This window comes from Pieris brassicae, chromosome 2, assembly GCF_905147105.1.
Source record: "Pieris brassicae chromosome 2, ilPieBrab1.1, whole genome shotgun sequence".
Lineage (NCBI taxonomy): Eukaryota > Metazoa > Arthropoda > Insecta > Lepidoptera > Pieridae > Pieris > Pieris brassicae.
Genome location: NC_059666.1, coordinates 4,638,794 through 4,652,875, shown reverse-complemented (window position 1 = coordinate 4,652,875; position 14,082 = coordinate 4,638,794). Strand labels below are relative to the sequence as shown.

Sequence of the window (14,082 nt, the reverse complement as noted above, 5' to 3'; positions counted from 1 at the left end):
ACCTAATTTACAATCGTGACGCTTTGTTTCAAGGCAAAAGCTCTCTTGTTATATAACTGCGGTCAAATCACTTGACTATTTTTACAGCCTCCTAATGGATTAATATGGAAATGACACTAGCAGAAACTTATCGTACAAGCAACGTGAGCGAAAACCGTCAAATAATATAGAAAAATACTTACTCTTCATAGTCTGTGGTGGTTGCCACAGCAACAAAATAAACAGTCTATGGAAGTAGTCGTGCCTCATTTTTTAAGTTTTGTTTTGCTTCTTTAATATTCAAGTTATTTTTATTAATTGTATTTTATTTAAATCAAAATGGATTTACCTGATGAGGAGGAGGCGTTCGGCGCGGCCATCGTTATTGGCTCGGAAACTACAGAAGCCGAAAGAGAATATGAAAAAGTAAATAATAATTATTTTGTAACAAAACGCCTAATTTCCGTGTTTTTAACCAACTTTAAAAAGTGGTGCCCAATTCTTTTGCTCATATTTAATATATGCTATTCATACATTTCAAAACACCTAAAAAATATTTTTACTTAAAAGTATATACTCCAGGTAGTAATGATGATGATGCCTAGTTTCTGAGTTCGCTGCAATTCACGACTTCAAACAATTTCAGAATTACAAAAAAATATTCAACAAATGTTAACACAAATGTGTGAACATAACAATAGATGCTCTTTTATAGGTCCTGGAACAAATGCGGGAATCGGAAGGTCTTAAACTGTACAGCGATGTGTATACTAAGCTGTACGATTCCTACTTCAAACTCAAAGGAGAGAACACTGCTCACCAGGAGAAAATTGCATATCTCATGGTATCGTATTATCCGCATACGCACGCACTTTAACACGAAAGTGATAAATGAGTTCATAAGCTCTTTGGGAGGATTCCCTCAGTGGCTTCAACTTACAACCATCATTCCTGACGTTAGGTTACCAATGGCCTTTCCATACGAATATTTATTTTAATTTTATTTATTAATATAATACTCGCTCATACGATGAAACATCGTGATGAAACCGGTATGAATAAAAAGTCGAAGGCGCGTGTCTAGCAAAGAAGGCTGATCACTTCTTGCTCAATAGAAAAACAATAAACGATCACAGAAATCATAGCCTCAGACATAAAAGGTCGTCGATATTTTATAAATATCCTCTAATCAAATATAGCGATCAGTTTTTTTTTATTTTATTTTGTTTTTGATCGTATAATAAACACGATAACTATTGAGTCGTTCTCTAAACGACACGAAATAGTTATACAATGACCTTAATGTGAAGCTTATAAAAGCTATAAATTTATTAATTTTGTTTATAGCAGCGGTCGTTTCATTGTCGAAATTGAATCGTGCGTTTCCCACTTAGATCGTAAGGTCTCACTCGTAGCAATGCACTTGACAATAACGAAAGGAAACTTCAAATGTGATTTGACTCACTTATTTATGGTACTTCAGCAAATATTTTAGCGAGAGTCATAAATAAACAGAAGTAGTTATTTAAATCTTTAAGAGTGGAAGGAAAGTGCCACTCTTCCTTCGACCTAAAGGGAGGATCTTCAATCAGACTAACCAGCTCAAGGATCCCAGTGGCTAACGTTGAAAAGGTGTTATGTACACAGGTGTTCTTAGCAGCTAATATAACTTTATAAGAGCGATTCGGTATGACGTCAACGTACTCATTGTATGTAGAAAGACTTTGCAATATCTTGCCAAGATACTTGCCTAGACCTATAGTTTCTAAAATTAATAGGGGTGCTTAAAAATCACTATTATTAAATCTTTACCTACGTTCTAATCTATCGGTAACTCATATTAACCGACAAAACAACTGCTGACCTCGAACATAGTTTTAGTACCAAATTCCAACTAATACAAATAATTGCGAAGTAAAGTCTGTTTCACTTCTGAGTAATTCGAAGACTAAATTAATAATTACGAGAAAATAACAACGTAAGTTGTCCTGTACACATGTCTTACGTACAAAAAAAAATCCAATAATGTAAATAATTCTCGTCTCAACGTGAACACAAAATTTAAATAAAATTTGACCAGCCGTTTTGGAGTTTAATTACGAATACATGCACTGAATATTTATATATATAACAGCTGTTTAGAATGTTGCTGTAGCTGTTGCTGTAAAATAACCTAGATACCGATGGCAGCGCCACCTGCCGGGCTGATTTGTGAATCTCCAGGACTCAAACGCATTCAAATTAATTCATTCAAATCGGTCCAGAGGAGTTTTTGTGATATACACACGTACAGTAAATAAGATATATATAAAGATTAATTTATTTTGTTATACAACTCGTTCAAAAGCTTTATTGCCACAAATGGTATGGATGTAGTTCTGACTGTTTTTTAGTTTATTAAATAGAATTGAAGTCGAAGGCCGAAGGAGCTAGTTCTAATAAATGATTGCAGGATAAAGTGGGCCGATACGACGGTATAATTGCTAATTATCTCAACGAAATATCGGACACAAATAAAACTGTTGACAAACTTCGAGCTGAAATTGGTATGTACCGATTGCAATATACAACTAATTTATCATCTAGGTTTGTAACAGCAACAGTAAGTTGCTGTTAATTTACTTTGCCAATTTATTATGGAATATTAGAGGAAGTGTTTATTTATAAAATATTGTAGAAATTATATTTCTTAATAGAGGAAGCCCGCGCGCTAGCAGACGCAATGCATGCTCGCGAGTTGAATAGCGTAGAGACTTTGGAGACTATGAAGAAGACCATCGCTCGCTTGGAGAAGGAGCTGGATGCAAGGAAACGTGCTGGTGATGATGATGCGTAAGATAATTATTTCAACGTTATAGTCACTACTAGTTACACATACTACCGGCTCGTGTTGTACTGAGACAAGAAACTCAGTAGTTTTATTATTTCAAGTGAGTTTAATTCTTTAGTTTTTATTACGTTATAACTAACAATGCCCTGCAGTTACACTCGCGTAGATATACCGATCTCGAGTACATAAAAACATAGTTTTTATTTACTGCCTTTCAAACTATTAGGTACAAATTCATAATGTAATCAATTTACAGATTTTACTTCACAACGAATATTTATCTATTTTGAGTGTCTTTTTAATTATTAGTTTGGAGTTTAAGAAGATTTTAAATATTGGATACCTACTAGATTGTAATCCATCTATCTAATACATTTATAAATTCGTAACATCACTACGGTAATTTTATTTGACTATCGAATTGAATTGACTATTTTCGATATTATTGTAAATGGCCTTTTTTTACACCAAGCCCAAAATATTAAAAATGCTGCCACGTTATTAATATGAATCGACGATGTTGTTACTTGCGGACATTCTCTTCTCCTAATGACTTAACCTATTCACTTTGATAACACGCGATACATTCAAAAGCCTGTTTCGTTTCAGAGGAGCAACTTCAGCCGTAAAAGAGAAAGAGAAGTTTGAGAAAGAAAAAGCTCGACTCCAGGGAGAGTTGGATGGCGCCAAACTGAGGTTGACGAATGCTCTTAGCTTCATTGAAGAGCTAGAGCAAAGAAATACAGCTGCAGATGAGAACATCTCCAAGTTGGAAGAACAACTTGAGGTATCTGACTGAAATCGAGTTTTTACAAGCACACAAATGAGTGAGAATCTGTTTGTTACGCAGGCCAGGGGGAAGTCATAAATAAATGCAATGTATTTTTTTAAATGATAGTCGATGATTAACCCTGATATCATTTGTTAGAATTCAAATATAGACTTTTTCATTTATTAATTGTATACATAATCTTAAATGGAAAAGAAGTTGGTGTGGTGGAAACACAAACTGGACACAGTTTTTCTGTCCACCAGGACGTCGAACATATTTAAATAATTAACTTATATACTAAGGCCAGTGCCATATACGCTATAACATTATAACCATTCCAATTGCAAGAAAAACGTCACAAACCAATTGACACATTGACGCTCGACAGTCCGCCGATGCAAGAAACCTGTTCTTGACGAGAATTCTGATTCGAATACAGGATGTATTCCAATACAGAATGTATTCCTATATTCGAATACAGGGTGTATTCCTATATTCGAATAAGCATTAAATGAAGATGTAATCTGATTAGCATAATTTTTGTTATGCATAATTTATAATTGATTGATTTATGTAATATTTTTTTTATTTAAATTTAATATTGTTTCTTGTTATATTAGTAAGAAGTGCAGCTGGTAGCGAGTTTATTAAATTTTGAATGTTTTTTTCCCATATCGGCACTAGAATGAAAAAAAAATTAAGATACAGATGCAAATCATATTTTGTTCGTATATTTTCCAGGAAGCTGATAACAATGCGGTGAGACAAAATCGACTGGTTGATCACTTGAAAGGTGAAAGTGATACACTCAAATGTGAAGTGGACAATAGAGGAAAAGAGATCTCCGGTCTTAAAGATAAAGTAAGTACTTTAAGGTCTTAATAGTTTTAACTATAAAACCAAGTATAACCTACATAGCCTACTGTCGCAAATATTTTAAAGGAAGTAATTAAAACATTGAAAATCCTTCAATAAATAAATTATTATAACTATTCCTAATTATCTAGTTTATGATAAATAACAAATTATGGCTTAGTGTAATTTTTATTACAAAGACATTTGACATACACAACTTCAACTACTGTTATAAATCAACTAAAACATACTTCCTGCTTGTACAAATAGAATTCGTAAGACCAAAACATTAAGTAGTCATAAAAATTACTGCGGAAATTATTCGTTTTTGAAATTTTCAGTTGTCTAAAGCAGAAAAAACAATTAATCGTCGAGATAAACAACTGAAGGATATGACGCGTAAATTAGAATTAGCCCAACAAGAGCAAGAAGCAGCTTCAAATAAGGCAGCTCAGTTGAGAGAGCAACTAGATTTTACAAATGCCGAATTTGATAAAACAAAACAGACTCTAACTAACACTACTAAGGAACTTAAGGTTCGTGTTAAAGATTTAACATATACCAATGTTACAAAAATATTTCCATTCGAGCTAACGGATTCTAAAATTAGTATGCAGCCGGCCTTTTAGCTTTATAATTTTATATTAGATAGATTCATAAAATGTTTAAAGCTAAAATAATAAATTCGCTCCTAGCAAACTAACATGATCACCTCGAATCATTAGCAATTTATAAAATTAAACTATTTTAAAAGCAGTGGTGTTACTATCTTTTACAAATCATACAGAATGCGACAGATGATGGCAACCGTCTCCGAAACGAAGTATCAAAACTAACTAAGCAAAGTGTTCAGCAAACAAAGAAATATCAACTCCTAGAACAGGCTAAAGCTGGCGTCGAAGGTGATCGGTAATACTGTTATTATAACCTAGACTTATTTTATATGATTTCGTTTTCGTAGAACAATTTGTTGCAGGTGTGTGTGTGTGTATCTAAATTCATAAAAATTGTGTTTATCTGTTTGAATGGAAAGATGTCTGTAGTTTTTTTTCTTGAGTTTATAAAATATAAACTAATACAAAGCAATAAGTTTTCCAGTACTATTCATAGGAATTGAATTTTTGTTCTGGTATCTGGCTCTGATGACAAAACTTCGTTTATAGTGAGCATCTAAGGCAGCAAGTGAGCGTAATGGAAAGAGAAATAATGCTAAACAAGAAACAAGCTGAAGCTGACCGGAGGGAGATTGAGAATTTAAACAGAGAGAAAGAGATATTTAATAAAAATATGCAGAAGATTCAGAGTGAGAATGTTTTACAATATTTAAAAGTAGTAATTACTTTTAGATGAATTGGTCTTATTTTTAAAAATATTGAATGTTAATCTTAATAGATAAGCTTAAAGAAATATAAAAAGAGATACAAAAAACTTACGACTATAATTTTAATAAATTAGAAATCAAGTTAGGTATTGGATCGAGATATAATAGCCACACTTATATGTATGCATCTTGAAAATAAAAGGTTTATTTTATATTTCAAAACAGTATATTATTATTATTACAGTATATTCATAAATAATTTTAGACGAAGCCATGGAGAATCTGCTAGTAATAAGCCGGCAAGAACAGCGAAGGAAGCAGCTGGAACACGAGTTAGAAGTCAGCGCATCGCAGCTTAATAAGCAACGGCTCGTAATACGACAGCTGGAGAAGGATAAAGACAGGTAGATAACCTTTAACCTTATGTTTTGGTAAAACACCCCACAACTGTATTCTTCTTTGATATACTTTTAGGGTACTTCTATTTAATATTGTGTGTGCGTAAATTATTAAATGTATATGAAAAAAATACTTGAAAACCTCAAGTTTTTGTAAAGAAAAAACATTAGTCACAGTGTGGTTTAAATTTAAATATAAAGTGTCGTTTAATAATTACGATCAAAATACTTTACCAAAATGAAGGTATCGCAAATTTTCAGAATGCTTGAAGAAACTATTGCCTTGAATGAAAGAATTGACGAAATTTCAGGTAAAATTTGACCATATTCAATATTGTAACTTCATGGTATAAATCACTTTCACGTAATACTATGTACAGGATTTTTCGTAAATATAATTGATTTAGTCAAAGGAGTTGAATTTGATAATTGTAATATGTTGGGTCCAATTCTGAGTGCAAATTAAATAACTATTATATTTTTAGAGGAGGTACGACTCCGTACAGCAGATATATTGGATCTTAAAAAAGCACTTCGTGAAGAAACCATAAAAGGTCGAAAACTCTCTGTAGCCCTTGATGCAACCAGAGCTGAGAGGAACATGTTGCATAAGAATTATACAGAGGCACTGGATGAGATTCAGGATTTGAAGCAAAAACTTAAGGTACAGGTTTTTTGTAGGCATCGCGAGGAATGTGTAGCGCTTTATAATCATTTTCCTTCTATCCCTTATATCGTGTACTAGGAACCGACTGGAAAATCCACAACTCCGAACCATGTATAGTTACTAAATCAGACTAAAATCAAAGTAACACATTTTTTCTGCAAACTAGTAAATATAAAAAAAAGCAGTGTCGTCTAGAGTTCAGCCTGAGACTTTGAGGCCTGGTACGATGCTCAGCGATCCTCTGTTTATGCCCATTCATATGCCCATGCACGCTCGTACAGTGAAGGAAAATATCGTGTGAAAGGCGGCATCCCTCAGTCGACGGCGTGTCTCAAGCACAAAAGGCTGATCACCTACTGGTTTATTAAGAAAAATAAATGATCACGAAACAAATACAGAAGTCTGAGGCGTAATCTTAGACCTAGTCTTTTTAAAAATAATTATATAACTATCAAAATTCGTTCATTACTACCTCCACTGCCTTGTCACTATATCGGAACTAATATTCTGTATCTCAGAATTGTATTACCATTCTTATATTTTTAAATTCACATAGAAAACAGCGAAAGTTCTTCTGTATCATGTTATAATGTTTTTCAGATGTTAGCTTACCAAATTGAACAGCTAAAAGAAGACATAAGCGGCAAAGAAAGTGGTCTTAAATCATGTGAAGGTACTCTCGTGAAGTGTAATAAGAAGAATGACCAGCTGAGGGCAGAGGTGCAGGCAGGACTCGTTAAACTATCGGAGGCGAAAGCTGAAATCACTGCCTCAAGACAAGAAGAAGCCAGGCTTAATAGAATCTTACAGGTCAGTAGCAATAATACAAAATGATAAAGAAAGATCAACTATTTTAAGTATTATTTAAAACAAATCCTTAATGTGTCTTGCAACTGACAACTCTTTTAAGGACCTGTGGGAAGTAATATATTATATTTATGTAATAACACTTATTTTAATTAGTGGAAAATTATCTTCCGTGAGCATTAATATAATTAATAATCATTCTTGGATAATATTAGGAATCGTTTCAATCATTAAACGTTTAAATATTCTATTAATATAACTAATGACGTACGTACTACCAATGATTATAGGAAAACACCTATTAAGTGGAATAAAATATGTTTTAATTTATTAAATTTCTAAGTAATTAGGTCTAACGTTCGCAATTCTTTTTAATACCATATTTAAAGATGTTGTTTTTCTAAAATGAGGTCATTTATTATAAAACAACATAAGTGTTTGAATACACACAATCTCTTTATACACAGTATTACGAAGGGGTCTTTACCAGACATAGTTACGATTCAATCAACCATATCCGTATACAAATAAATACATATAGGATAGTGGAATGCAATAAATAAAACTCTGAACACAACGGGAAGAACCCGGCAATTTTTAGGGAAATCCCAAGTTTCCTGTTGTATCGATGCATTAAATTAATGTATTGTCACAATATGACACATTTATTGAAGGTCAGTAATTTCGAACCTACGCGGATGTATAAGTACTTCCGCGATATTAATGATTTATAGGACTCATAAAGAACTTTTCGGAGAATTCCGTTACTTCGTAATTTTCTTTTACATCGTAATATTCTTCTTCTTCACGTCTTTTTGATACAACGATTTAAATTAAAACAAAAAATTATGTTGTCTATGAGTATTCATTATTAATACCTACGTTCTATGTATAATCAATACTGTCTGAACACTTCATTTATAAACATATTTCGGTTTAAGAATGATAGACTGCTGGCTTTACTTTAATTAGTATCAATATATTGATGAAAACGTTAAAGGTTGTATTGTTTTGCACAAATAATAATACAAAAAACATCTTGCAATATATGAAAACCATATATTGAATATTGCTAAATTGATTGCCATTTATGCAGTTTATCGGTTTTATGTAATTTTTATTTATATAAAAGTATGACCATAACCTCTAATGAGTAATTACTATATACTATTGTACTATAAAACGTATATTTTTATAGTTTTAAAAATAAATCACATAGAAAACATTACAATAATATGATAATTAGATGTTAATTGTTCTGGTAATATGTAGTAGTATTTTTAGTATTGGTTTTAAAGAATACTTAATATATAATTCTGAACAGGAAAGTGATACAGCCCGTGCAAAACTCATGAAGGAGCTAGAAGGTCTTGTCAATGAGAGAGACGTGGTCGGAGCTCAACTGGTTCGGCGAAACGATGAAATATCACTGCTTTACGAAAAGATACGAATTTTGGAGGTTACTTTGCATAGAGGTTCGTATAGACTTGACATAAATATTTTAATTACACATTTTTTCTCTTGAAAAGACAAGACCGGAAGATCCGTTAGGTGAGCCCATGAATTACTGTCCAGCGAACCAAGACCTTGTTAATGCACGAATCGGGCCAGCCTTATATTTTTCACCAAAAAATTTGTTTAAGGGCTAATAACGTACACACTTAAAAACGATATTCAAATAAAGGGTATTCATTAAGAGAATTAGCCGTGGCAACTCAAGAAATGAAATTAATACTTCATATTTCTAAATGTCGAAAGCGTATTTATAAGGAATATTACTCATATTGGTGGTATGTTTTAGGCGAGCGTCAATACGAACAAAGAGTTGAAGATATTCGCCTTCTACGCCTGGAGATCATTCGCCTTCGCAAAGAGAAAAACCTCCTCTCAAAGGGCATTGAAAATATGACGGATTTGAGGCTCGAGGTGAGATTTTATCTTTATATCGACATTGTTAAAGTATTTGAAAATGCATAACCTTCCAAGTTGAAATTACTGAATTATAGTGTTTTATTATGTACTTGATTCTGGAAATAATTGATGAGACATTGTAGCGTTTAATATTTTAATACAGCACAGATTATTGTTTTAATATTTTGTTTGCGAATATTAATGTGAGAAGAGAACTCCAGATTTCTCTAAAATTTTATTAATGAATACTTTTTTAAATTATATGATGTTCGTTTTACTGTAGCTAGTATTTATTACTAAATAGAGACAGTGAAAAGAAATTTAAGAATATACCTTATAAAAACGTGTTTACCTCAACAATGAAACAAGCATATTGCCATCCATTATTTAGTTAAACTTTACGCCGCAAAAAGATATGACAATAACACAACACGTTACTGAAATTAAACAATAATTTCAACGAGTCGTAGATTGTATCATTCCATATTGTGTTAGGTTTTCAATTTGGAACGTGAGCTCGGGCGTGAAAGGTTGCGAGTTCGGGCTCTTGAAGAAGCATTGGAGACTCCCCTCAACGTCCATCGGTGGAGGAAACTGCAGGGCACAGATCCAGAGAGCGTTCATCTCACTCAGAAACTTAGGCTTACACAGAAGTAAGTTTAACAGGCTTATCTTTCTTTCTTCTTTAGGCTTATCACACTTTCTGTGTAACTTCTAATAGTGATCTTAACGTTTTGTTCCTAACTTTAATTAATAGTATTGTAATTCGAGTAGCTGTTTGTCGGAGATCGTATATTCATCTCTCGACAAAACAGTCATTGTTTCCAATTTTAAGGTTACTAATATTCTTGTAAAAATATTCACAGAGTGTGTAATAATGTATTTGTTACATGGCGACTGTGGCGCTTACGGGACACAAAGCTTAAGATACATTAACATTTTCTTTATAAACCCTATACTTAAACAATGACTTTTACTACTTGCAATGTAAGTCATATCGTTAACTATATATCATATGGCTAAGGATAATAGATCGCAAGTCGTCTGGAAGAGCATACCGATATTATTTGACTTTACGATGACTTTTGATCTACCATGTAGGAAAGTTTTGGCTCAAAGTGAAATGCTGGTGGCTAAGGATCGTGAGCTGAAAGAGACAAGGAATTTGTACGGTGCCGTTAAAGACATGCTGGCATTACAACCTAGCCCTGAAATACAGGTACTCATTTTTGTAATGTATAATATGCTATAATATAGGTACCATAAAGAACTTTGCACATAGAATGTAATTTTACTAGCCGCATGATGCACGCTTACCCTTATACTACCATACTACGTACGATTAGTACGAACAATACTGGAAACTTAGAACTAAATGAAAGCGAACTGAAAATCTATACATTTGTACTGACAGATGTCGACGTGCCACTAGTTGACTGTGTGCCTTGTTCTTGTAGTAAGCATTTTCGGGCTCTTAATTTTACTCACTAACCTCATAACAGTTTAGTTTAAACATTACATTACATACATTTACAGCAAACCCTGAATAGAACGCAGCGCGCCCTAGCTCAACGGACCTCAAAAATGAAGTGTCTTATAGCGGGTAAGTTTAGTTTTAATCACTTTGACCCACCTTCCAGCAATGAATATATGGAGAAATTGATAGGTATATAACTATACACGGGAGGATTTTTTCATAGAGGCTGCGAAATATGCTTACGAGTCGGGAGTTGGCTATATTTCTATTTCCTTGATTTCATCAGGTCAGTAAAGTACCGAAAATAACGAATAACGACAATTTAGTTTCTTTAGCTTCTTTAGGCTTAGTATAAAGCTTGTCCTTCAGAAAATCTGTCCCTAATTCGCGAAATCTTTAAATTTTCTTTATTGAAGTCATTAGTAGCATACACAATTTAATTATTACTATAGTTAACTTCGATAGCGGTTGTTGTAGATATGTTCAAATATAAGTTTAATGAAACAATTACTTTGGAGCTCGCTGCCAACTAACTGGCTTTAATTGTTTAATACATGAGAAATAATGCTTACGACCCTGGATTAGCAAAAACTAACTTGGCTTATTTAAGGGTTCTTCAATTTTAGAGATACATACACATATATAGGTGTCGAAATATTGGACCTATTGGAGCTTATCGGAAACGAGAATGTGTTATTACAATTTATGAGTGTGGGAAAATCTGACGGGATCATTTTAGCTTCAAGTGTGCGATTATTGCTAACATTTAGTTAACGCTTCTAATTATTTACTAAAATATAGATATGTAACTTAACTAATGTTAGTTTACATAACTCTCTTCAAAAATTTTAATTTTGTATCTTTAGAACTAAGTATGCGGGAGAAACAAGTAGCAGACCTACGTTTAGAACTGGACAAAGTGAATGAAGATTTGAATAACTTCAAGCAAAAGTACTACGAAATGAAAAGGGCGTTAGATGCTGATGAAGCCAGGCGACTCAGAGTCCCAACACCAGCCACACCTGTCTGAAGGGGTTTCAGCTTTCTCTTCTAAGCTATATCTTGGTTGCCTTGAGCGTTGCGATATTACATTATTTTGAAGGTACTAATAATTCATTTTGGGAATAGTTTCTTTATAACTACTATTTATAACATTAGCAGTTTATTTGTACTATATTTTGATTTGACAATGTGTTATGATAAATTATAGTAATTAGCAATCATTGGTAAAACGGGTATGTGCAATACAAAAAATATACCATTTAGAATCTAATGCTATAGCCATAGATCAAGTGATTTTAAATGAGACAACTAAAAAACTACTTTATACTTTGTGGGCAGAAGCATACATTTTTATATTGAGAACTGAGGTGTGCCAAATCGACTTTTTGATCTCTATTTTACAAGACTGTTGTTTGAGGTCCAGCTGGATTAGGCCGGACAACACATTGTCTTACATAATGACTTGTATATTATTTGACTATGTATATGACTTGTTTTTGTAAATATTTTGTACATCTGTATACGGGTAAAGAAATAAAACACAGTGATAATTAATCCGAAAACAATAGTTTTATTTAAGAACTTTTTCACTTTCTCATAAAATATACACATTGTTTTGTCATTAAACTAAACTGTAAGTAAATACTAATTTTAAATACCAATTTCTCGTATCCACAAGAGATTTTGGCCCTTACGGTCGTATGGTGTTCGCTCATGTACAAATACTTAACGCTATTTAGAAAAAAAAAAAAGTCAAAAATCAAAAGCATTTTTGTACATTCTCAAAATAAAAACAAGAAGATCCTGTTTTAAGTGTGATGATAATCTACAGTCGTTTGTCTTAAAAATAATACGAATGCATGCGGTACCGAGTAGCGAATACAAATGCTATCAAATGCTTTACCAAGCTTACTCTGCCGCCCTGCCGAGGCCACACTTCAACATTTTAGATTCCTTGTGACCCGTTTACAAAAAATCAAAGTGATCTAACATTTAAAATGTTTACCAATCGCCATAAAATTTGTTTTAAATCTGCCAAATGCAATTTCATCCGAGCACTACTCAATGTACATAAAACAAGTTGCATGACGTTAAAAATGTTATCGTTGTGAAGTCAGTGTTGGCCTCTGCAGCCGCGAACGCATTCAAATACACAGAGCATTCAAATTATATTCGAAAAGAAACTAATCGTACACAGCTCCGTGGGGCCCCTGAAGCCTAAGCTCAACCGACGACACAAAAGCTCCAAACTCAAATCTCAAGACTCGGAGCCCCTACACTAGTCTCGGAATATCCGTAAATTTTAACCCGAAATGTACATATAACATTAATAGTTATCAATAATCGGGATGGCGAAATGTCTTTCCGAGCGGGGGACACCAAACATGCAAACACAGGGGCCTCGGGGCCTCGAGCTAGAGTCCGACCCGCGATACATTCTGCACTTAACTAACCTACACGTAGAGCACACGTCATTCACTCAGTGTCCCGCGTGTGTCGCTTACATTAAGGGAGGGGTATGAGGGTGAATAAAACTATTGTTTGTATGTCGGTGCGGTACTGCAACGTACGGCGCCTAGTGCACGTCAGAACTTTCCTGCTTCATCTGGTGGTTCGCCGGGTCAGAGGTGTTTATTGGCGGCTGAAAAGATTGCAAATGGTTAATTTCAAATTATTCACCAAAAATGATAGGTTTAAGTTTAAGGTCCTTCAATAACTTTTGAGTAATTTTAAATCGAGATTATCTATTTTTTATATTTAGATCTCATTAAATACATTTTGTACAGATTTTTCTATATAAAGTGACCCAGAAAGTACAAAAAGTATATTTATGGTAATGTTTTATTGCATTATAATTAACTTTTATTTCGTTATATTTTTCTTATACGCATAACAAATAAACTGTAAATAACTATAATATAAAAGTATTTCTATAAGATTCACGTTAATTCTTCTTGTTTTAAAAACTCAGAGTTGCGTCGCCACTGACTTATTTATTTATTCTAGAATTTTTGTCAACAAAAAGCCGTAAACTATACTAGCAACAGCCTGCCCTCCTAATA

General features: G+C 33.2%; 2 protein-coding genes across 5 annotated transcripts in view; one reads left to right on the top strand and one right to left on the bottom strand.

Annotated features, from left to right (window-relative positions):
• The first annotated feature begins 251 nt into the window (after positions 1–251).
• LOC123720831 (cilia- and flagella-associated protein 58-like) lies at positions 252–12,576 on the top strand. Of its 2 annotated transcripts, XM_045677612.1 has the most exons (19): positions 252–405; positions 695–823; positions 2,432–2,525; positions 2,676–2,811; positions 3,419–3,596; positions 4,323–4,442; positions 4,778–4,972; positions 5,224–5,345; positions 5,600–5,739; positions 6,023–6,161; positions 6,417–6,466; positions 6,641–6,819; positions 7,423–7,632; positions 8,954–9,104; positions 9,431–9,555; positions 10,036–10,193; positions 10,642–10,759; positions 11,077–11,143; positions 11,884–12,576. In XM_045677612.1, the coding sequence occupies exons 1-19, from the start codon at positions 319–321 to the stop codon at positions 12,045–12,047; spliced, it is 2,562 nt and encodes an 853-aa protein (XP_045533568.1). In that variant the 5' UTR covers positions 252–318; the 3' UTR covers positions 12,048–12,576. The 2 variants fall into 2 exon arrangements, with proteins under 2 accessions (XP_045533568.1, XP_045533569.1); XM_045677613.1 differs by lacking the exons at positions 11,077–11,143; positions 11,884–12,576 and having other exon boundaries at positions 10,679–10,759.
• LOC123720833 (C-terminal-binding protein) overlaps positions 12,568–14,082 on the bottom strand; it is a 51,135-nt gene continuing 49,620 nt past the window's right edge. For all 3 annotated transcript variants that reach the window (XM_045677616.1, XM_045677615.1, XM_045677614.1), the window contains one exon: positions 12,568–13,661. In XM_045677616.1, coding sequence (XP_045533572.1) covers positions 13,596–13,661 — 66 coding nt within the window. In that variant the 3' untranslated portion in view covers positions 12,568–13,595. The remainder of the gene's footprint in view (positions 13,662–14,082) is intronic.

What these genes read in the sequence shown, in the direction of transcription:
- LOC123720831 (XM_045677612.1), top strand. Translation starts at nt 319, where the DNA reads ATGGATTTACCTGATGAGGAGGAGGCGTTCGGCGCGGCCATCGTTATT. An exon ending in ACACTACTAAGGAACTTAAG is followed by an intron (nt 4,973 to 5,223) that starts GTTCGTGTTAAA and finishes CAAATCATACAG; the next exon opens with AATGCGACAGATGATGGCAA. An exon ending in TGACGGATTTGAGGCTCGAG is followed by an intron (nt 9,556 to 10,035) that starts GTGAGATTTTAT and finishes ATATTGTGTTAG; the next exon opens with GTTTTCAATTTGGAACGTGA.